Source organism: Cervus elaphus, chromosome 5 (genome assembly GCF_910594005.1).
Source record: "Cervus elaphus chromosome 5, mCerEla1.1, whole genome shotgun sequence".
Taxonomy (NCBI): domain Eukaryota; kingdom Metazoa; phylum Chordata; class Mammalia; order Artiodactyla; family Cervidae; genus Cervus; species Cervus elaphus.
In genome coordinates, this window is record NC_057819.1 from 32,134,996 (window position 1) to 32,158,830 (window position 23,835).

General features: G+C 36.4%; 1 protein-coding gene across 9 annotated transcripts in view; it reads left to right on the forward strand.

The window, feature by feature from the left end:
* Positions 1-23,835, forward strand: part of RAPGEF2 (Rap guanine nucleotide exchange factor 2) — a 255,991-nt gene that overhangs the window by 129,373 nt on the left and 102,783 nt on the right. For 6 of the 9 annotated variants that reach the window (XM_043902314.1, XM_043902316.1, XM_043902317.1 and 3 more), the window contains 3 exons: positions 3,655-3,730; positions 5,565-5,732; positions 8,104-8,121. In XM_043902314.1, coding sequence (XP_043758249.1) covers positions 3,655-3,730; positions 5,565-5,732; positions 8,104-8,121 — 262 coding nt within the window. Of the gene's footprint in view, positions 1-3,654; positions 3,731-4,929; positions 5,487-5,564; positions 5,733-8,103; positions 8,122-23,835 lie in introns of those variants that run through there. The other 3 variants (XM_043902315.1, XM_043902319.1, XM_043902322.1) reach the window with 2 other exon arrangements.

Genomic DNA, 23,835 nt, shown 5'->3' on the forward strand with positions numbered 1-23,835 from the left:
ATTTTTGGATAAGTGATGTAATTTATTCTCCCTTGGTAGAGTGTGTTCTCTGTGCATTTGCCTTTTCCCCCTCAATGTAGTCGAAGAATTAATCTGACAGGAGTCTATTATTTCTCCTATGGTTTACATCTTTGTGATGGTCAATAGAACTTGAGTCTTTTGTGGCTCTAAAAGAGTTTTGTTAGATTTTAGCACAGCTCACTTTGTAAAAGGTGTAGAAATGTCTTTTTGTAGCACATTTTAGGGGATGCAGACATTTCACCCCTAAAGTAATAGTGTTAGTGCAACTAAATATGTGAATGTCACCTCAGCCATGAAGTTCTGTTGAACTAGTAGCTAATTGCCAAGAGGATTAACAGCCTTAATTCTGAAGTAGGGAGTTGGTGATGTAAGAATTAGGCATAAAGTAAATACCATGTAGCTTATTCATATGGATGTTACTACTTTTGTTGCTAAAATTTATAAGCAACTCAGTTCTAGCAGTTTTTAAAAAAATAATTAATTTATATTTTTGGCTGCCCTGGGTCTTTGTTGCTGCATAGACTTTCTCTAGTTGCGGAGAGTGGGGGCACTCTGTAGGTGCAGTGTGCGGGCTTCTCACTGCGGTGGCTTCTCTTGTTGCAGAGCGTGGGCTCGGGGCGTGCGGGCTTCAGCGGCTGCAGCGCACGGGCTCGGGAGTTGTGGCTCCCAAGCTCTGGAGCACAGGCTCCATAGTGGCGGCGCACAGGCTTACTGAGATACTCCACGGCACGTGGGAGCTTCCCTGATCAGGGACCAGATCCATGTCTCCTGCTTTGGCAGGCAGATTCTTTACCACTAAGCCTCTAGGGAAGCCCAGTTCTAACAGTTTTTATTTTTTATTTAGTCATATGAACATTGTATGCATTACATACATTTGATTTTTTTTTTTTTTTTAGTACATGAAATTTTTAAAAAGAAAGCAACTCTATCATTACGTTTGTGCAGCTTATCTGGTTCTATAATAAAATAGGAAAAAACTTAGAGTCATATGATTTTCTTTGGATTTTAATGTTGTTTTATTTAGTAATAAACTTTAAGCATGCAACATATGTTTTTACTCAGTCCTATAACAATGATGGCTTGAAACCTACTACATATTTTACTAACATACTGACGTATTTACTAACACATTATTTCTTAGTTTGTAGTGTATCATTAAATTATAAGCATCATTGTAAAAAATTAAATTGCAAGTAAGTAGTTCCAAAAGCTAGAAGCAAATTTTTAGGTGTGTTGAGGATTTTCTGTAATTTTAGTGGTATTTAATTGTTAAACTAAGAGAAGAGTATTTACAATTTTAGGTCATTTTAATTACATGTGAAATAACATGACAAAGAAGATAAGATGGTTATAGTTTCCCTATTTTTTTCAGCTTAGAAAAAAAGCACTATAATATGTGTATGCTTATGAGTATGTGTATGTGTGAATATTTTAAAAGGATTTTTCAGATATGGTAAGCATGACTCTTTCCATAGAAATGAATTTTGGAGCAGGAAATGACTTAAGTGATGGCCTAGTCTCACTGATGACCTTAGAAATGAGTATAGTGTAGACTGTGAGGATAGTCAAGCTGGTTTGCTGGAGGTCACAAGCTGATAGAGTGAGAATGTTGACTTACCTGTTTTCTTCTTCGAGCGAACAAGCAAGCTCAGTCACTTTAGTTGTCTCTGACTCTGTGCAGCCCTGTGGACTGTAGCCTGCCGTGTTCCTCTGTCCATGGGATTCTCCAGGCAGGAGTACTGGAGCGGGTAGCCATGCCCTCCTCTAGGGGGTCCTCCCGACACAGAGATCGAACCCGTGTCTCTTACGTCTCCTGCATTGGCAGGCCGGTTCTTTACCACTAGCACTACCTGGGAAGCCCAAACATAACTTTTTTCCCCAACCCAAGTTGTGTTCTAATATGTGAAACATTCTGTACTACCATGACACCAAGAAAGTTATGAATTTCCTATGGAAATTTTCATAGGAAAATACCTAATTTACTTGGGGGGGGAAATGCTCGATAAAATAGTTTTTTGGTAGAGTTATTTTCTCATATTTTTCTCAAAGGTAGATTATTAAACATGGTTACAGTGACTTCCCTGGCAGTTCAGTGGTTAAAATTCTGTGCTTCCACTGCAGGGGGCACAGGTTTTATCCCTCATCATTGGGAGCTAAGATCCCACATGCCTCGCTACACATTCTTCCCCTGCAGCCCCCCAAAATTAAAGTTACTAAAATGTTGACTGGAAGGAAGAGAGAATTTTTGGAGTGGTGAATGGGCAGGGGTAGGTGGTATGTTAGCAGAATAAGTCATGACTACTTAGAACTCCTCGTGGCTCTAGTTGGCATATATTTGTGTCAGAGAGAATGAATCTGCTCCAGGGTTAGGTGGATATTTCCATAGATAAGGCAAGGTACCCTGTCTGAGGTCACCAGTACGGTTTTCAGGAGAAAAGGGGCTTTTAAGAGTGCATGTCCACTCAAGTCACTTTGTAATTGAAAGTCCTGAGTTGAATAACCTGTTCCTTAAGCTGATTTAGAATAAGTAGATATGTAACTTTAGAAAAATACATTTTTAAGTGAAAGAAATGTTTAACATAAGCAAGTTAAGTTATAGAAGAGAATTATATGCATTTTATACTTTGTATGTTGGTATGGTTTGCCATTGATCCAGTTCCCACCCCTGTTGTTTACTTGCTAAGTTGTGTCCAACTCTTTCATGACCCCATGGACTGTAGCCCACTAGACTCCTAGTGGAGCACATGAGATTTTCCAAGCCAGAATACTGGAATGGGTTGCCAATTCCTTCTCTATTTAATTGTGTTACTACTACTTGTTTCATAGACTGTGTAAATATATACATACTTGTAGTTTTCCTTAGGATCCCATTTTTGGAATTAAACCAGGTTTGTTCCCCCATACCCCTTTTGCTTATTTCTGTATGCCAGCTTTTTATCTGAGATTCACTTTGTAAGGTTCTTTTATAAGTTCTTAGTAACTCTAGTATATAAAATTGAAATGTGTTCTAACGACTTTTGATAGAAATCATAGTAGTGTAGGCTGCAATGACTTACGTCTCCTGTTTATCTGTATTTGCTATTGTTATACTTTTTATTTGAAAAACTTACTTTTATAGAGTTGATAAGTGGTCTCAACTCCAATTATTTAGGAAGTCTTGCCTTCCTACATTGTTTCATCTGTGAAATGATAAACAGCTAAAAACTGTGTATAAGGAATTAAAGGCCACAATCCTTAAATTTATAAAATTCCCTTGTCATCCAGTCTTTTCCCTTGGTTATTACACGGCTAGATAGTTAGCAACTCCTCAGTGGTCCCACCGCTGTTAAGATAGTCTAAATCTTCACTTAACTGGGAGTGAACTAAAACAACTAACATAAAACACATTCACAGAGATTCTTTAGTACTTACATTATGAATTCAAAAAGATTGTTTTGGAATTTCCCAGAAAAATATGTCTGAGATTTAAAAATTTGAATGGTTCCTTGTCATTCTGGGTAAATAATGGTTTGAGATAGCTTCTCTTTCTTCAATGTGCATTTTTTTGTAGTTGTTTTGTTTCTTATTTTTATTCATCTGAAGGGTTAGCCTAAATTCACAATTTGTATTTCTTAAATCTTTTTTTCTTTCTAGTTTTGGCAAGCGTTCTGCAGGAAGCTTTAGGCGTGGCTGTGAATGCATTGTGTTAGAGCCTTCTGAAATGATTGTGGTAAGAAAACTTCTGTGAAGACTTTTTCCCCCTGAAAAAAGTTATGAAATAAAAGCATTTTCACAAATTGCATATAATAGTGTATTATATATCTTATAACTTTAGATATATTTATTTCATAACTTTTGAGTTTGAGTTCATAATCATTATAATTATTCATGGGATTCAGTTAAGTGAAAAAGAAAATTTAAAGGAGGGTAAGCACCTAAGTATTTGGTGCTTGAACTTTATCTATGAAAATGCCATTTAATTGAAACTTGGGGAGAAAGTGTAGGGTTTTAGATCTCCAAATATTGATTGGAATGAGATACTTCAAATGAGTCACAGTGATATGTATTCAGGCAACAATTAACATAAGGAAGTCACTTCATTTCCTTTAACTAATTGAAAGAAATTTGGGGGACTTTTATGCTGGTTAAACTTTCTGTTGAGATTTTTAATCTCTCTTTTTAACTGTGTGATTTAAAAAAAAATATGAGATAAGATACATGCAAAAAAGATAATGTTAAAAGAGATATTATCAACATAATTATTTTTATTGATGCTTTTTTAAAAAAAGCTTGTCACATTCTTAATATATAAACATGATTTAAAGATAGGACAATATGTACCCCTTTTAAAAATCAGCCACAAAAATAAAATTGGAGAGAGCACTCACTAGAGACTTCAGTTGATTTGAAGCGCATTGTTTCCCATCCAGCACCCATCTGGGAGGGGAAACTTTGTCAATAAATGATGTCCTAAAATAGATGGTGATAGTTTTTTATTCACATTTAATAAAGTATTTGGTAAATACATCTGTTTTCAGATGAGAGGTCGGTTTTTTCCCCCATAATGGAGGAGAGGAATTCCTCAGAGATGGGAACTTCCTCACAAAAGCCAGTGGAAACTTTTGGTAAAGTTTCACAAAATTTACTGTTCAGTAAAAATGTGGCATGGTGGTGAGAAAAGCTTTAGGATTGGAAGAGTGTAGGCAGATACATTAGACTCTCCAGCCATGGGTCTTAAAAAGTGTTTTAGATATTTCCTAAAGAATCTGGCCTCTGTGACTGCTATTTTGTGTTTATCTGAAGGATTTTTGATCTGTAGAATTCCTTGAGGATTGTGTACTTGTCCATATACCAACTCCTCAGTTTGCCAATGTGAGAACCATATGAGAATCTAAATATACTTCTTTCTGTGAGCAGTCCCATTTTCCTTATGTAAGCATGATGAGGATTAGCTAAATGTAACATTTCTTCTCTGTTAGTCCATTCATCACTTTCTAAATGTTTAAAATGAGGAAGGTGTTTTTTGAAAATAATGCTATTTATAAAAAGAAGAAACTGAATCCATAGAATGAAAGTAGGAAGAAAAACCCTTAAGTAATCTACCAAAGTCATTTTGCTAGTAGTCGTGTCTGAGTCATTAGGGATTTGTTTTTTTTTTTTTAAAGGCAAAACCCAGATTTATTCCATCAGAGTTTTTGTGCTTTAGTTAAGACAATGGAGCTGTTGCTTCATAGTACATGGTGATGTATCCTGTGAGATCTTTCACTAATAAATCAGGACAAAGACTACTGAAAATATCCTTCCCTTTGAAACTACAGGAAATTCAGGAGTTACCCATATTGTCCTAAGTGGAACTGAAAATGCTTCTCTTACAGAGAAAAGTTACTCAAAAGCAACTAGTTACAGAGAAGCTGAAAAGCAGCTGAAGTCTGTCGAGGTAGTTTGTCTACAAGTGTCTTTGCACAATGAATGAATGTGGCCTACCCGTAAGTTTTATTCTGCATCTGATCTTAATATGGAACGTGGTGTTTGAGGAAATGAAATTCTGGGGGATTTTATTTCAGGTAGACTATATGGATGAAAATGAAGAATATTTTCAGCGTCAAGCTTCTCATCGACAGTCTCGAAGGAGATTTAGAAAAATCAACCAGAAAGGGGAAAGACAAACTATTATTGACACTGTGGATCCTTATCCTGTGGGCAAACCACCTTTGCCTAGAGGCTATCATACGGTAAGTTATACAAGTATAATAATTGTATTTATCTTTATGATTTTTCATCGGGAGTTTTGTGAAGAGATGTGATTCTGTTTTTGATGAGTAATTTCTTTCTGTGGTATTACCTGTCCAAAGTGCAGATTTTTCTGGAAACACACATAATATGACTAGTTAAAGGAACCTTGAAATAAGTTGTCAAAAGATATTGTTTAGCCTTTTAATTTCTTAAAATGCTCTCAGGATCAGCTTTGTGATCAGCACGCACAATTGTAACTGGGATACTTTTTCTTACCTTAATGTTAAATTTTGTCATCTCCCTCCCCATTCGCAATGACTAGTATTATACGCATTTTTTTATTCAAAAGTTAGATAGCTAAAATTTGCTTATTCTCATAGCTTTTCATACCATTGTGTGAATATTATCTGAGAATTTTTATGTTTGTTTAGTTAAATTGTTTAATTTGTTTAATATGATGACATGAGAGCTTAATTTGAAAGGTTGCTTCTTTAAATTCCAGGGTAAAGATGATCTGAAGCATTTCTAATAGGTTCAGAGGTTCTCTTCAGTGGTTTCACCACTGAGGTACCATTTATTTTATACATGTTAGATTAATAAGCTACTTTTTATGTCTGAGGAAACTGAGGCAAAGATAATGAGCGATTTATACAAGACCCCAGCGATGTCAGCGTGGGAGACTATGTTTCTGACTCCTTTCTCTCTGCTCGGGTGCACTGTGTCCATGTCCTCCGGGGGCCCATAGAAAATTGTGGCAAATATATTTGAGGATTTCTATTTTCAAGGAAAAAAGTAACTTGAATTCTTACATGTCATAATTAGGTCAAAGATGGCTTATCTATACTTACACCATTAAATGAGTACTCATTTTTGAAATTAATTTTAAAACGAAAATATGAAAAAATAAAAGTAGTTAATTCACAGCTATTTTATAATTGCTTATTTGTTTTTTTACCTAGCCTCTTTCTTTTTGCAAATAAGTATAAATGTAAAACACATGGGAAAATGTATATAGACGTAAAATTATGTACTTAATTTTCTGGTAACTTGAAGTGATGTATTTTATACCCACACTTCATGTGTTCTATTTCTGAGAGCTCTTTGTATTTGAATATTTAAGCAGTTTTGACCACCAGCTATCTGCCTACTCCTCTTGCTGCCCATGCACGAGTTTAATTTAACATGAATTTCATAGTTGAATCATTTCATTGAGCTCCTTTGGAAAGGGTTGCTTTTGCTCAGCATAAAGCCAGCTTTGTTTGCCTGTTGGAGAGACTTAGTATTTTCTTTTTTTTTTAAACCTATGAAAGGTTTTTTGTTACTATTGTCTATAAAAGAAGGTAGTATTTTTAGTGTTGATGTAGTATCATGGAATAAGGAAATATGGATTAAAAATAGTTATACACATTAATAGTACAGACTGCTCATACTGTTAATACTCTTTCTGCTTTGGAATTATTTTTCCAAATTATATTCTATGCTAAGATGTTTAGCGGCAATGTGAGTTACTAAAAATTTAACATTAAGGCTGATTGGTATGATTTTATAGTTATATATTCCTCTCACTTAACATGGGAGGGTCATTTTATAATTATTTCTCCTATCCCCACATTTTCCCCCTTTATGGAATTCTTTACTCACTTCCTGTACATGACTTCTCTTTTCTTAATCTGATTTTTTAAAAAAATGTGTACTTTTTAACAAAATTATTATTATTATTTTTTTTTTAGTGGTTTAAAAAAATGTTTTATCTGGTCAACAGGCACTTTTATGAGGGAAAATTTAGTACTACGGTGAAAAATTTAACTTGCTTAATAATGGATCAGGCACCAGTTTACTAATATATATGACATGTGTTAATTTTCCTAAATGAGTTCAGATGGGCAGCAACAGAGTCATAATTGAAAATATTGAATCCCATCTTTTCATGCAAATTGTGTTTTATTCACATATTATTATTTTATCTAAGTACAGGATTTTAACATATGAACAACAATAACATTTTGAGTTTTTGGTACCTCAGGGTATAAAGAATTACGTGAAGAAGATCATTATTCTTCATTAGCCCTAAGTCACCTTCACTTATTCTGAGCAGAAATACTCCTTTGGAAAGAACTAGGGTAGGAACCAGGGTGAACATTTTTTTGAGAAGGTGCATGGTGCTACATCACCGATGATGTCAGTGGTTGCAGGTGCATTTCAGGTGCATGGCTGAGGAACATAAGGACATCATACATGTAGCCAGGGCTGTATGGTCATTCTTAACCTGATTTAACATGATCTTCATTTTGGCAGATGTACTGTAGCATGTCTGATAATGTCATCTTTTCCTTTCCTCCTCTATGGCACTCATTTCATTTTGGCTCAAAGGAATGCACTAAATCTCAGGTATTGTAATTTGTGTGGTCTCCTAATACTAACCTCAATTCATTTGTGAGTTTGCATTGTGACTAACAAGTTTATAATATTGACATGTTTTGCTTGGTCTTGTTCTTTTATATTTTGCCCTAATTTAGTAAAATCTCTTACAACTTTGAAACTATCAGTGGTTTAGGTGATGTCACAGGCAGCTTTATTTGTGCAGACATAGGGATAAACTGCCCACTTCATTTGAAGAAAGAATAAAACTGCAGCCTACATAGTTTTAAGAATGAGTGGAGTGTTATTCTTAACTAACCTGCTTTGTGCTTAAAGAAATGAAGAAAGACAGGCCGATAGACATCGTGGATGTTTCATCACTTGTTGTGTGAAAATTTTATGGTAAATCCATTAGACATTTACATATTAAAGGCCATAGGTGAAAGCTTTAAATTTCAGGAATCCCAATGTAAGAGCATTTTGGGAGACCACTGGTAAAATTTTAGTCAGAATAAAGGCTTAGTCAAAACGGAAATAAGAATTTAAAATCCACTTGTATTTTCTTATTTGTGCTTGATTTTTAACTAGCTTTTATTAGTAATAAAAGCTTTTCATGCTTTTATTTCATTCTATGTTTTAATGGAGTCCTGTAGTAATTTGTTTGTTCATTTCTTTCATGCCAGTACATAACTAATTTACATTTTCAGTATTAATCATTTGAAATTTTGGGTCAAATTTAGGGTTATCAGGGAATTTGGAGTCAGGGAAGAAAAACTGATTTCTCGCTAAAAACTTGTTATGGTTGTGTTTTCTTATTGCCCAGGAAAAAGATCATGAGTAATTTAATTCACATTAGAGGAGGGCTCCTGTCAGTATAAAATCTTTGGCTATTATAGTAACCTCACCTAAAAGCATAAAATATTTGTATAACTTTTCAAATTAAAATGAGGCTGTTACTTTACATTCTGTGTAAGAAGATGCATATTAAAGTGGCACAGGTTACTTGATTGCTCTACTGTGTTTTAGAAGCACTGCTAATTTTTCAGTGATGTGGTAAATCTTAAAAAATGATAGTTTTTATATTTGATAAAATTTTGATAAAATTATATACTTTTTTCCCGTTGCGCCTGTGTTTTGAGTTTTTGTCTGCTATATACTTAAAAGTGTGTAACTTTGCTATTTTAAAAGATACTATTTTAAAATGTTATTAATCCTCTTCTTTTTCATTGATAATATGAGAAATTACTGGTTAGTCTAATTCCCATTTAGAATTAGGAATTGAATTGAAAATGTGCACTAAATTACAATGTATACCTTATGTACACTTTTTAAACTTAGATGTGTCACAGCAGTTTGACAGATTATAATAATTTTTTTCAGTAACACGAATACTCATATAGTCCATGTAGAGTGTTTTCAGGTCACTTTTTCAAGGCAAGTGTATGAGATTTGCAGAGAATAAGCATTTTAAAATGCAGCGAGAAGGCAAGATTGGAGATGGCTTTCATTAGCATTTTCTTACATTTTGATGAGTTGAGTTGAAGCTGTATTTAAGAATGCCAGAAAATAGGATGTGACATGAATTTTCAGTCTTCTGGTGGGTAAAGTTGGTAGAGCGGCAGGTCATGGATAAAATTCTTGGCAAAGGCTGGAAAATTGGGGGTCATTCCTGGACTGATTTGGTACTTTGGGCAAGTTTACGTTGTCAACAGGTTCAGAATAGGATGGGAAAACATGTTTATTTTACCCCTAATTGCAGATTCTTTCTGCAGTCATGGGTAATTTATTTTAGAAGTTGGGTGGGTAAGAAAATCTGGTTCCGTAATAAAAATGGAGAGGAGAAGTGGAAAGAAGGACTTAAAAGGCAGATATGCGTGCATGCTCAGCCATGTCCTACTCTTTGTGACCCTATGGGCTGTAGCCCACCAGACTCCTCTTTCCGTGAAATTCTCCAGGCAAGAATACTGGAGTGGGTTGCCATTTCCCGGGAAGCCCCTAAAAGGCGGCTTTTACCTTACTTCTACCTGGCTGCAGGGATTGGGAAGCTGGCACATGCCTATTTTGTCATCTTTTATTCCTCTTATTTTTTTTAAAGCAGAAAAAAGGAAAAAGAACAGCTCTGTCCTCTTCCTAGTTTGGAAAGAGCAGAACTTATATAGAGACATTATACTGCTGATGGGGACTGTTGATCTGTCTGTTTGATCATGGGGTTCAGGGTTCTTCTCATGTGTGTGTTCTTACCCTTAGTACAGGCTGTCTCTGAATGCAGCATATATTTTTGACAGTGGATACACCCACATTGTCATATCATTGTCACACAAGTCCATAGTTTTTATTATTGGTGTATGAAAATGTTAAGACATAATGATCTTTGAATTATATAGATGGATAGATAGATATTACAGATGCATTTTATTTTTTAGGATTCATTTATTTATGGCTGCGCTTGGTCTTTGTTGCTGTATGGGCTTTCTCTAGTTGCAGGGAGCAGGGGCTGCTCTTTGTTGTGGTGCTTGGACTCTTGGCCACACAGGCTTCAGTAGTTGTGGCTCACGGGCATAGTTGCGGCTCATGGGCTTACTTGCCCCACAGCATGAAGGGTCTTTCTGGACCAGGGATTGAACTCATGTCGCCTACATTGGCAGGCAGATTCTTAACCACTGGACCACTAGAGAAGCCCACAGGTTCTTAAATGCATTCTTATGTTTTATTTTATTAAAACAAATATATATTATACAGAGATATTAAACTGAAGACTAAAGAAAGCTTGTCCTGTCTACAGTATGGATTTTATATGTAGCAACTGATGGTTCCTTCCTTTGCAGCCTTCCTGGGCTGGTTGCAAAATTAGATGGTCTCCACACTTAGAGGCTCTTATTGACTTCCCACCCCCACTCCTACTTAACTCCCAAAATGTGGCTTTACTTCATGCTAATTTGAATTAGTATTCAAACACAGTATAACATGAAACTTACAACGTCTTGATCAATGAAAAATTTTTGAAATAACAAGAACTCATTGGTCGTAGTGTCCAGGCTTCCCTGTACCTCAGCTGGTAAAGAATCTGCCTGCAATGCAGGAGACCCCGGTTTGATTCCTGGGTCAAGAAGATCTGCTAGAAAAGGGATAGGCAGCCCACTCCAGTATTCTTGGGCTTCCCCAGTGGCTCAGCTGATTAAAGAATCCACCTGCAATGCGGACGTTTGATCCCTGGGTTGGGAAGATCCTCTGGAGAAGGGAGCAGCTACCCACTCCAGTATTCTGACCTGGAGACTTCCATAGGCTATACAGAGTCTCAAAGAGTCGGACACGACTGAGCGACTCACTCATCGGTTATAGAAAGAAGTATCTCCCACAAATTCTGTTAGTAATCCTTTTCTACAGTGGGAATATATTCTTCAGGGTACTGTTTAATAATTACATATTGAATTTTTCAGTGGATTAGGCTTATTTTAAAGTTCTTAGTGCAAGTATACAAAATAATAGCAATAGTTCATAAAATTAATATAATCTAAGTTGAATACAATGTAGTATTATAAAACATTATGGGATTAATTTTTTATTATAGTCAGTGATAATACAATATTTTTAACATGTAGCACCAATGTAATAAGCCTTATAAAAATAAGTCCTATTTTTAATAAGGTTATTTGTCATAATATAAGACAAGTCCTATTTCTTCTAATGGTTATAGAATCATTCTATCTAGGTTATATTTATTTTATATATCTCTGAAGTAGATTTTTTTTTAAGTGATAAGATTTAAGTTGGTTTCATCTTCAGTTAAGGACTTCTTGGTAGATTAATTATAAAAAAGCAGATATTGAAACATGAAAAAATTACAGTGTTTGTGTGATTGTGCGCATTTATTTAACTCTAGACTTTTTGACTGGAGCTGTTGTTCTTGTGTTAGACAATATTTTCCCTCATATCATGGCTTTGCTTTGTCACTTATTCTTTAATTTCTTACTGAGGTCTTCCTACTTTAAGCCAATATATGCTACTTATGAGTAAGAACATATGTTGTGTACCAGTGACTTGTGTATCTACTAAATTTCATGGAATATCTAGGCCTTAGGATTTTAGCTTCTAACAATCAGTTCATATCTCACTTCACACATTTGTTCATATGATGATATTCACCATTTGTTTATATCCATATAAAGAAATTATTCAAGTATAGGAAAATTTTTTGAGTAGTTTTATTCTGTATCTTTCATCAAGTGTTTGTTTGCTTAATTGAATCTAAAGACTTTGTTTTCAATTTAGTCATCAGTACCTCTCTGAGTTACAGTAGGATGGAGTTTCAGAAAATTTGTGTGTTCTATTTTTGTATCATACAGAGGAAAGCTCAGTTAGTGTTTTCATTTATATATTTTTATTCACTCAATGAATATTTAATGAGTATTCACCTTACTTCAAGGTTGTGCCAGACTCCATGGCCTTAAAGGTGTACAGGACAGAGTCTGCCCTCATTGACTTTACGGTCTCACATAGAATACAGATAAATCAATGGGCAGCTAAAATTGAGGGGAATTCAGTTACTGTGCAGGCTCAAAAACCAGGCTTCTTGAGGAACCAGGTATGGCTTCTTGAATGGCTTTACTATCTTGGCTCAAAGGAAACTTCTTTCATCCCCAAAAGCCCAAGAAAAGTAAATGTGAAAACAGAATTGGGGAGTGAAGAAGGAAAAGAGGGGATGTGCATAGACTGTTAGAGAGGAGTGATGGATACACTCCCACACACACACACACACAAAACCCCATACATTCTGGTAGATACTATTTGCTGTGTGCATGCCTTATATTTTACATTTACTTCAAAGTCTCTTTTAAAGAGACGTGTCCAGAGTACCCTTTGTTTTTCATGCTTATTTTCAGCCGGTTTACTCACCCCTCCTCACCTGGATCATGTTGCATTTTAAAACCCTGCAGAAAGCTCCCTGTGGAAAGGTCTCTGAACAATAGTGGACATAATAGCAGTGTGCCATATGCACTGCATTCCTGGCAAAATGCAGCTTGTGAAAGCTGCTGCGGTGGTCTCAGACTCCTTGCTTTGGGGGGACCGTTTCTCTTTCTTGCAGTTATAATCAGGTATTTATGTTGATTTAATTTATACAGATTGAGAAATTACCCTATCGAGTCTGTTTAGAAATCAAAATGTAAATCAGGAAATGGTGTAAAACATGAAATGATTTATCTCGCGCTATTAACAGCAGGCATTGCAAATTGATGCAAGGTGGTTGAGAATAGTGTGCAGCATGCTGTTTACACAAGTTTCAGCTTCTGTTAGAGGATGTCTATTTTTATATATGACATCATCGCTGCTGCAGAACTCCCGTGGCCACTGGGATTTACTGTTCTTTCATTCCATTCTGAAAGAAAGCTTGTATTGATGTCATAATTGGACCCATCTTTTGGTTGCACTTGGAAATTGAAAGTAATAAGGGTGTTGTGTAGCAAGTCATGCAATATTTCAAGCAATTTATTTGTCAGAAAAATCACTGCCACTTTGTCCTGCCTCAAATTGTGAACACTGATGGCTCTCTGTGCCTGTTCATGTTTTAAATATACTTGGCTAAAATTTAACTTTTAGTTTCAACAGCAAAGGTCCTTTCATCTTCAGCCATTTCATCTCATATGTGATTTTTTTTCTTTTCTTTCCTGTTTTTATTTATTTAATTTTTTGTCATGAGATTTTGCAATGTTACGTGCTGATTTTGAAAAATCTTTTTTCTTTGGAAAAATCTACTGTGATATTCAGACCTATTTCCTACCAGTGCTGAATTAACCTTTCCTACCAGTACTGAATGGATTGAGTTATCCATTCTAAGTTGTCTGTTTTCACTATTTGCAATATTGGGGTACTAGAAATGTTCTCTTTTGATTTTGAATCCTGTGTTAAAACACCATTGACTTGAAATACCTTTATGTTAGTTAGAAGGTATTGTTGACTGACCTCTGGGAGAAACTCTAGCATGTGATTCAGTGTATGGGTATTAGGTTGACATTACTTGTGAAAAGAAAATATTAATGATTCATATTAAAATAGTTTTTGAATACCTACTAGATTTTGTACATTTTTATGTATATAAATTTTCCTCCTTAGATTCTCAAAAAATTTGTCATTATTCATATCTCAGTAGGAAACTTTTTTCCCTTTCTTTTAAGAAAACTAGGAACAAAGTTACTGTTTAAAAAAATATTACAGCTTTATTGAGTTACAATTCATATGCCACAGTTCAGTTCAGTTCAGTTCAGTCGCTCAGTCGTGTCCGACTCTTTTGCGACCCCGTGAAGCGCAGCACGCCAGGCCTCCTTGTCCATCACCAACTCCCAGAGTCTACCCAAACCCATGTCCATCAAGTCAGTGATGCCATCCAGCCATCTCATCCTCTGTCATCCCCTTCTCCTCTGTCCCCAGTCCTTCCCAGCATTAGGGTCTTTCCCAATGAGTCAACTCTTTGCATGAGGTGGCCAAAGTTCACCTATTTAACTTTTTTTTTCTTGTTTTATAAAAAATATGTAACACTAAATGTACCATCTTAACCATTTTTAAGTGTACAATTCAGTGGTGTTAAGAGTATCAATAGTAAGGACTGACGTGAGCATACCCAGTTAACAAATATACCTTTCAGCCTTGGTGATTGTTTAAATTACATGTAGGCTGAAAAACAACTTTAAGATATTTTGGGAAAAAATAATTATAGAATCTATTGGGGAAAAAAAGCCTTACTGAACAATTGTTTGTATTAGAGCAATTTCTTATGGACTTAGTATGGAGTCAGTAGCCTTTATTTTTCCTGTGTCTTCCTTTGTCTCTCTCAAGTGTAATATTGGTGGTGGTTGGATGTGAGATGGGGTTTAGAACTGCTAGCCTAGAGGAGAAATGACCTGACCTCAGAGTAGCCTGGATCTGAAAAATGAATTGCTAATTGCAGTAAACAATGGGATAATTCTGAAGGGAAAAATTTGAAGATGAGAAAGAATTTGGGCTGTCTTGACTCTTATTCAGACATCTGTGAAGATGGTAGTGTTAATTGGTCACCTGTGGTTTTGGTACAGTCCAGAAGGCATTTAGGAGTGTCAGAAGATAGGTTAAAATCTTAAAATAAGTTCATTTGTGTAGTTCTATCTTCTATCCATTTCTTTATACAAAATTTTAAACTGAATCTTCAAAAACATGTTTGAATTATCAGGAATTTCAGAGTACTCAGAAATGTTATTAGGAAAAAGATCATGTTGCCATTTGTTAATTCTGGAATAAGCACATCCCAATTCTCTAATGCAGAGAATACTTGGGTCTCAGTGATATTCTTGGTGATTGAAATTGATGCCCTTGACAATAATGGGCATTCTTTTTTTTTTTTCCCAAGGATGAATTTTTTCTTTATTGATGTATAGTTGATGTACAATATTACATATTACAGGTATACCATGTAGTGATTCACAGGTTTTAAAGGTTATACTCCATTTATACTTACTATAAAATATTGTTTTTCAAATATTAGCCCATCTCTGAGTTCCTAGGGTAAAAGCCACTTGATTACGACACATTATCCTTTCAGCGTGAGTTTAACTTTCTCAAATTTTGTTTAAATTTTTTGCATCTATGTTTATAGTTTTTTTTTTTTTTAATTAAACATTTTGTGTTGGAGTATAGCTAATTAGCATTGTTGTGATAGTTTCAGGTGAACAACTCAGTCAAAAATGTACGTGTCTAGACTCTATTCTTCCCCAATCTGCCCTCCCATCCAGGCTGAATAATGGACATTCTTAACAAGTACTTCAGTCTTTCTATTGCTCCTTGGTGCAAAAGTTTGCCTAACTTTTAGGACTTACTTTAGTTTCATGGGGAGAGTATGGGCAGCTAGTGTTCCTGCAAGTGGGTTGAGTGTTTAGAAAGTTCAGCTGAGGTAGGATCTTACTGGGTTTTGTCTTCAAGGAATGTAAGGACAGCTGACAACTGGATTAAAAAAAAAAAGAACTAAGAGGCTGATTATTTTCTGGTTCATCTCTCAGAGCAGCAGTTGTCAAACTTTTCCATCTGAGGACTCCTTTACACTCTTCAAACTTTCTGAGGGCTCCATCAGCTTTTGTTTATAAGAATTATCTATATCATTTCTTGGCATGTTAGAAATTGAAACTGAGAAACTTAAAAGTATGTATTTGTTGGCTAGTTAAACACAATAAACCCATTTTAAGGTTTTTTTAAGTGAAAGATGACTGTACTTTACAAAACTTCTGTTTTGTAAGGAGAGTGTTGGTGTTTCATAGTTTTGTGAATCTGTTTAATGTCTGGCCCAATGGAAGACATCTGGATTCTCATACCTGCTTCTGTTTTCAGCCTGTTGTGATGTGTTCTTTGGGTTAAAGTGTATAAAGTATGGACAGGGAGGAAAATTTAACAGCTTCTTCAAGTAATTTTACTGTTACACTCCATCAAAACTTGACAAGTGATAGTTCCTCAAAGGTTCCATTGCCATGAGGACTATAACACCCTGTCAGTAAACTTTTAAAACTCATTGTCCTTCCTGACACATGGAATAGGTCTTTCTACTCATGTGTGATTTTATAATATCACGCATTGGTCGTTAAATTTAGGTCTTCTGAATTTTGGAATGTTATACAGTATTTAAAAAAAAAACATGTTTGTTAATATCATTACCAGTCTCATTTTAAAAGGCCTTAATTATTGGGAAGCTGTAAAGCTTATGGTATTGGATATGTTTTCCCAACATCTAATTTTTACTTGAAAGCTAAAATTCTATCCTTGGCAAAGTGCTATAAGCCATTTTCCTCAAGGTGACAAGCTCAGTTTATGCACTTACAAGAAAATATGGGCCAAATACCCAATTTTGAGTAACCCCAGCTTGTCCATTTTGTCTTCTTTCACATAAAATTAGTTTTCATGGAAAACCAAGTACAGGGCCCTTCTGAGAGCAGTGCCCTTAGACTGTACACCTACGAGGCTGCCTGTCCTCATTTCCTGTGAAATTTTCCCCCTTACCTCTTTTTCCTTCTTCCTTAATCACCTTATAGATTCTAGGAGAAAATGGAAAGGTCCCAAGCTAAGGTGGAATGGAATCAGAAGAATTTTTAAATGTTTCACATTAAATAATTGTTTTAAATATATTAATTGTAGTGGGTGGTTGCCAACAATCCATTTTGTAGTTACTGTGTGAAAGTGAAAGTGTTAACCACTCAATCGCATCTGACTCTTGTGACCCTATGGACTGTAGCCCTCCAGGCTCCTCTGTCTTGCCTGGATTTTCCAGGCAAGAATACTAGAGTGGGTTGCCGTGCCCTCCTCCAGGGGATCTTCCTGACCCAGGGATTGAACCCCGGTCTCCCGCATTGCAGGCAGATTCTTTACCAGCTGAGCCACCAGGGAAACCCAGAAGTAATCTTTAAAGGTAGATATTTTTTACTTTATTTATTTAGCATTTTTCATTTAGAGCATTTTTCTCCTTAGGAATTTTATTTTGGGGTCTCCCCAGAAAGTCCTGTGACTCCTCTTCCCTATTAAGATAATTATGAGCCATTATGTGAAATTATAAAATATTTAAAATTTTAATGCAAACATTTGTGTGGTATGAAAGTATATCATAATGGTAGTGTCATTAGATCACCTTTAAAACTTGAATTTTTGGTCTTATGGTAATGTCAGTAAGACTAGTGTTTGGTGTCCCTAACCACCCCCATACCCTCAGAAAAAGATCATCATCAGGAGTGGTTTCAACACCCTCCTTTGGGTGATTAATACTTAATGTTCAGGATAATTTATTACAGATTGTTTCAGTTTGATAGTGCAAAATAAATAAACAGTACCTAGCAGTGTATTTAAAACTTCTCAAACTTTCTTACTGGTTTGCCAAAATTCTGTATTTATCCTCTAGTTTGAGTATTTCTTCTTTTTTTCTTTTCTTAGGGCTTCCTTTTTCTTTCTTGGTCTGAATCAGTATGCTATCTTCACTCTTTTCTACTTGCCCGTCTTATGTTAAGACACCTGCGGCTAGTTCCTCTGTCTTCACAATGTGAGGTTTGCTTCTCGTGGTTGTGCCCCTATTCAACGCAATTCAGTAATCATCTGCTCCAGCAGGGTGTCTGAAAGGGTAGCCCTGTCTTTGGGAAGGGGCTGGAAGTTTTCCCTGCTCCTGACTTTGAGATGGTGGGTTTGCCCTGGTAAGAGCTGGAGTGTCTGTCTACATGTGCATTCCTTATAGGGTCCATTGGTCACTGTAGATTCCTGCATCACTTCTTGCTTAGAGAAATTTCCCCTTTAGCTGACTGTCCCACTTTCTTCCTTATTGCATTTTTTTCCTTTATTGTAAATACCATGCTTTCTAGTAGTTTGTATAGTATTTTTTTTTGTATAGTATTTTTTAAGTTTATTTTTTATTTAAGTATAGTTGAATTTACAATGGTGTGTTAATTTCTGTTGTACAGCAAAGTGACTCAGTTATACATACACACACATATATATATATATACACATTCTTTTTCATATTCTTTTCCATTATGGTTTATCACAGGACATTGAATATTGTTCCCTGTGCTATACAGTAAGCCCTTTTTGTTTATCCATCCCGTGCATCAGGGGTCCCCAACCCCCCAGGCCATAGATCCTACCGGTGGCCTGTTAGGAGCCCAGCTGAATAGCAGGAGGTGACACAGTTGAACCAGTGACGCTTCACCTGTGTTTACAGCCGCTCCCCATTGCTCACATTACCATCTGAGCTCCGCCTTCTGTCAGATCAGCGGCAGCATTAGATTCTCATAGGATTATGAAGCCTAATGTGAACTGTGCATGCGAGGGATCTAGGCTGTGTGCTCCTTATGAAAATCTAATGTCTGAGGACCTGAGGTGGAGCTGAGGTGGTGATGCTAGCGCTGGGGAGTGGCTGCAAATACAGATGATCATTAGCAGAGAGATTGGACTACACAGAGACAGTTATAAATCAGTTGCTTGCAGGCTCACATCAAAACCCTATCAGTGAGTGGCAAGTGACAACTGTATAATTATTTCATTATATATTACAATCTAATAATAGTAGAAATAAAGTATAAGAAATGTAATGTACTTGAATCATTCCAAAACTGCCCCACTCATCACCCCCTGGTACCATCCCCCCTGCCCCTCACCGCCCCCGCCCCCGCCCCGTCCCCATCAGTCCATGGAAAAATTGTCTTTCATAAAACCACTCTCTGGTGCCAAAAAGATTGAGGACTACCACTGTATACATTAGTTTGCAGCTGCTAATCTCAAACTCCCAATCCTTCCCTCCCTCCCCCTTGGCAACCACGTCTATTCTCTATGTTTTGATTCTGTTTCTGTTTCATAGATGGATTCATTGGTGTCATATTTTAGATTCCACATAAAAGTGATACCATATGGTAATTGTCTTTGTCTGACTGACTTCACTTAGTATGATAATCTCTAGTTGCGTCCATGCTGCTGCAAATGGCATTATTTCATTCTTTTTTTTTAATAGCTGAATGTATAGTATTAATATTTTATTAGTTTTGGGTTTACTCTTTAAAAAGTCCACTGGATTGAATTGTGTGTTTTAAAATTTTGGCCCAACAGATTTTTTTGTTTGTTTTTTGCTTCACCTCCTTGAGAAAACATTGACTATAAAATAACACGCCATCAAGAAAAATAGGTTTTCTTATACATTGGCTCCAAGGCAGTCTTTTAGTAAGCATTTCGTATGACCCCCTGTACAGTTTTCTTGTGTCCACCACACTGTTTACTAATCAGGATGATTTCTGAGGGTCATTTCTTTCTGATTTCTTTTTGCCTGTCCTATCCCAGTTTGTTTTGGAGGTCAAGTATAGAATGAATGAGTGAATGCTACTTATTCTGTCTAGTGTTTCATGATAAGATTTATGTTTATGTGTTAATACCATGAACTGCTACTGTATGGTACAATAAGGAGATATAATTGTGAATGTGATTCATCTGGCCAGTTGTGAGTAGTTCTAACAATTGCAGTTACCTGATATGTACAATTAAATATTACAATATTTTTCTTTAAAAATATCTGCATGGTAGTAATTGAAAATTTCAAAGTACAACTAAAATATGAATAGGTAAAGTACTCTGTGTTTTTAGTTTTTAAGGAGAGGAAGAAAGTAGATGTGTGGTTTTGGCTTTGTTTATTTATTCATTTATTTATGGAAAGGAAAATTGAATATTGTCATCTTAAGCTCCCCTGGTCATATCGGGAGGCTGGCTTCTTTTTCAAAGGGACATTTAAAGAATTTCTGTGGCACCTAAAATATTTTCTATGTTGAGACCATCTCTTCTATATTTAATTATTTTCCAGGCAAATTAACTTGGAAGCATTTCCTGTCTGGAATATATTTAATTACATCAGACAGGCAGTCACAGTTCTATTCCTGGTCATGAAGTCCATTGATGAATGCTGCCTTCTAGAAATACTGTTATTTTCTTGTAGAGTGAAGATTATTGAACCATTATGAAAACTTATACATATTGCTATTTATTTGAAAACAGATTTTAAAAAATGAAAATAGGTTTGTTAAAAATTAAATTTCCTGAAGAGTCAGCAGAGGCTTCAAAAGCAGAAACTATCTTGTATGCTATTGTATACCATTTGCACCACATAGATGCTGTTTAGTAGGTCCTCAGCAGTATTGTGGTTCTGTACTGAGGTCTTTGGGTCAAATTCCCAGAATTAGCATGAGTTAACATTACTAGGAAAGCCATCATAGATCCACCTTCATTGACAGTTCTATACAAGAATATATGCCATCTGTATAACATTAATTAATGGGTTGCCCAAACCTTGAGTGCCAGTGAATTTTTTGAATTTCTTGGAAGGAGTAAAGTTGACCCTTATTGAATACTTATGACATACACCAGTCGGCTGGGTGTTTTTTTCCTGATTACTTATTTAATTTTTGGTTGTACTGGGTCTTCGTTGCTGTGTGCAGGCTTTCTCTAGTTTGCAGAGTGGAGCTACTCTCCAGTTGCAGTGAGCGTGCTCCTCACTGTAGTGGCTTCTCCTGTTGGGTAGCACGGGTTCTAGGTACACGGGCTTTTATAAGTTGCAACACGAAAGCTCAGCTGTTGCGGTGTGCAGCTGTGGGGCATGAGGGCTTCAGCATTTGTGACTTGAATGCTCAGCACAGGCTCAGCAGTCGTGGTGCACAGGCTTAGCTGCTCCAAGGCATGTGGGATCTTCCTGGACCAGGAATTGAACCCATGCCCCCTGCGCTGCCCGCCAATGATAGGAGTCTATCATCTCTACCACCAGGGCAGTCCCATCGACTGGGTGTTTTTTTTCACATATTTTCTCAATCTTTCTGCAGTTTTGAAAGCTTGGTGATGGTGTCTCCACTGTTAGGAGATAACCATCCTAAGACCAGAGGTGTCAGGTAATGTGTTCAATGTTCATGGTCACACAGATAGAGTCGAACAAAGACATAGGTCTTTTCTGTCCCTGGTACATGAAATTCCTTATTTTTTAAAATGAATTTAGCACATATTGCTTTTATGTTACTTAAATTTTAAATTTGATCTAAAAGAAATATATCTCAAATAATTCAACCACCTTAGATGCCTACAGTTTAAGTACCTTTAAAAGAAATAGACTGGAGCATAGAATGTCCACTGTTGCTGAGGCTAAAGCTCCAATAGTTTGGCCACCTGATGCGAAGAGCCAACTCATTGGAAAAGACCTTGATGCTGGAAAAGATGGAAGGCAAAAGGAGAAGGGGGCGGTGGAGGATGAGATGGTTAAATGGTATCAGCGACTCAATGGACATGACTCGGAGCAAACTCAAGGAGATAGTGAAAGACAGAGGACCTTGCATGCTGCAGCCCATGGGGTTGCAGAGTTGGACATGATTGAACAGCAGCAACAAGAATATCCTCTGTTATAGGTGCTGGCTGATTCATCAGTCTTTTTTTGTTGCAATTAGGTGTTTTCCCTTTTTGAACCATACATCTCTCATTAGTAAAGCATAACATTCCCGGCCTCCCCTCCCCACCCACCCCCACCCCCCTGCTATTTAGCCTTTCTGCTGCTGCTGCTAAGTCACTTCAGTCGTGTCCGACTCTGTGCGACCCCATAGAGGACAGCCCACCAGGCTCCTCCGTCCCTGGGATTCTCCAGGCAAGAACACTGGAGTGGGTTGCCATTTCCTTCCCCAATGCATGGAAGTGAAAAGTGAAAGTGAAGTCGCTCAGTCGAGTCTGACTCTTAGCGACCACATGGACTGCAGCCTACCAGGCTCCTCCGTCCATGGGATTCTCCAGGCGAGAGTACTGGAGTGGGTTGACATTGCCTTCTCCATTTAGCCTTTCTAGCTTCATTCTAATACAGAAATGGGTTTTCAGTAGCAACTACCATTTCATAACAAGGATGACTGAGTGATTAATTAGTGTATTTTAAAAGTTAGATCCCCTTAAGCCAAATCTTTCTTAAAAATCTTTTGTAAAAACTATGACTTTCTAATGAAGCAAAACAGTTCACAACTGTTTAAAAATAGTGATCCATTTTAGAGATTAAAACACTGCCACAAAATCACTTGTGTATGAGAAAATATTGTCAGTGTTTTGGTAGTATTTAGGAATATTGTGCCGTCTCTAAAACATTGTCTAGTTATATACAGCTTTTAATAATTCAAATTATTGCTACCATTAAGAGAAACACCTTTTACTTACGTTTTTCTAGGTTTGACAGCATTTAATTTGCAAATTAAGGGATGTTAACAAGAAAACCTTTAAACTACTGTCCAATTATCATTATAATTTTTTTTTTTAAAGTAAGGACATTTTAATATTTCCCTCACAGCTGCCAAAGTAGGAGAACAAAGATCTCAGAATAAAGGGAAGTTGCCACCAGGAAATCTTATCCTATGATAGATCTATTTTCATTCAGATGGTCTTCTCTTTCTTATTACCCATCTCTATCTTATCACCCCCATCTTGCTACTAGCTAATGTTTGGGAACAGCCATGTTGGGTAAGATAACTTTAAGAACTTAAAAGGATTTTAGGAATCTGCCAGCAAACCACTTAATACAATTTATTTTTTCCTATGTAATCACTGATATTCATCCTCTGCTTTTATTATATTTTTATTAATAATTACACTTAGCACTGATATTTGTGAGATTCCATACATAACATCTGTCAAAATTGCACACTACTGCTTGGTACAAAGAAAGAGTTTTGTAAATCATACCAGTTATTGTTTATTGTAGGAAAAGCCTTATTATTCAGAAATTTTCCTCATGCTTAGCTGAAATCTGCCTCTCTATAATCTTAGTTTAGGCTTCTTGAAGATTCTAGATATCTCTTAAAGCAGGACAAATAAATATTCCTATTCTGTTTTCCTGTAACTGTGCTTCATATATTTAAGGACACCCTGCTTTGTCCAGCCTCTCATTCCTAACTTCTTGTAACTTCTCCAGCACCTTGGCATCTGGATTTTCTGCTGTTCGAATGTGATAAGTTATTCATCTCTCCTAAGTCCTGATGTCTAATGGGTTGCTATCAGTTACATGAAGTTGTGCAACTTCATCTTCTCCTGTGCTAGCTGCAGCAGACCTTCCTGTGTCCCCACCCTGAGCCTTATATGTCTGATAATGTAACCTGAGATTATATTAGGGTTTCCAGACATTGTGGAGCTCACTTTTGCAGATAACCCTTGCCACCTCCTACCCTGCCATGAATTGTTCCTCTAGCCTGATCTTCCCTATCTTATCTT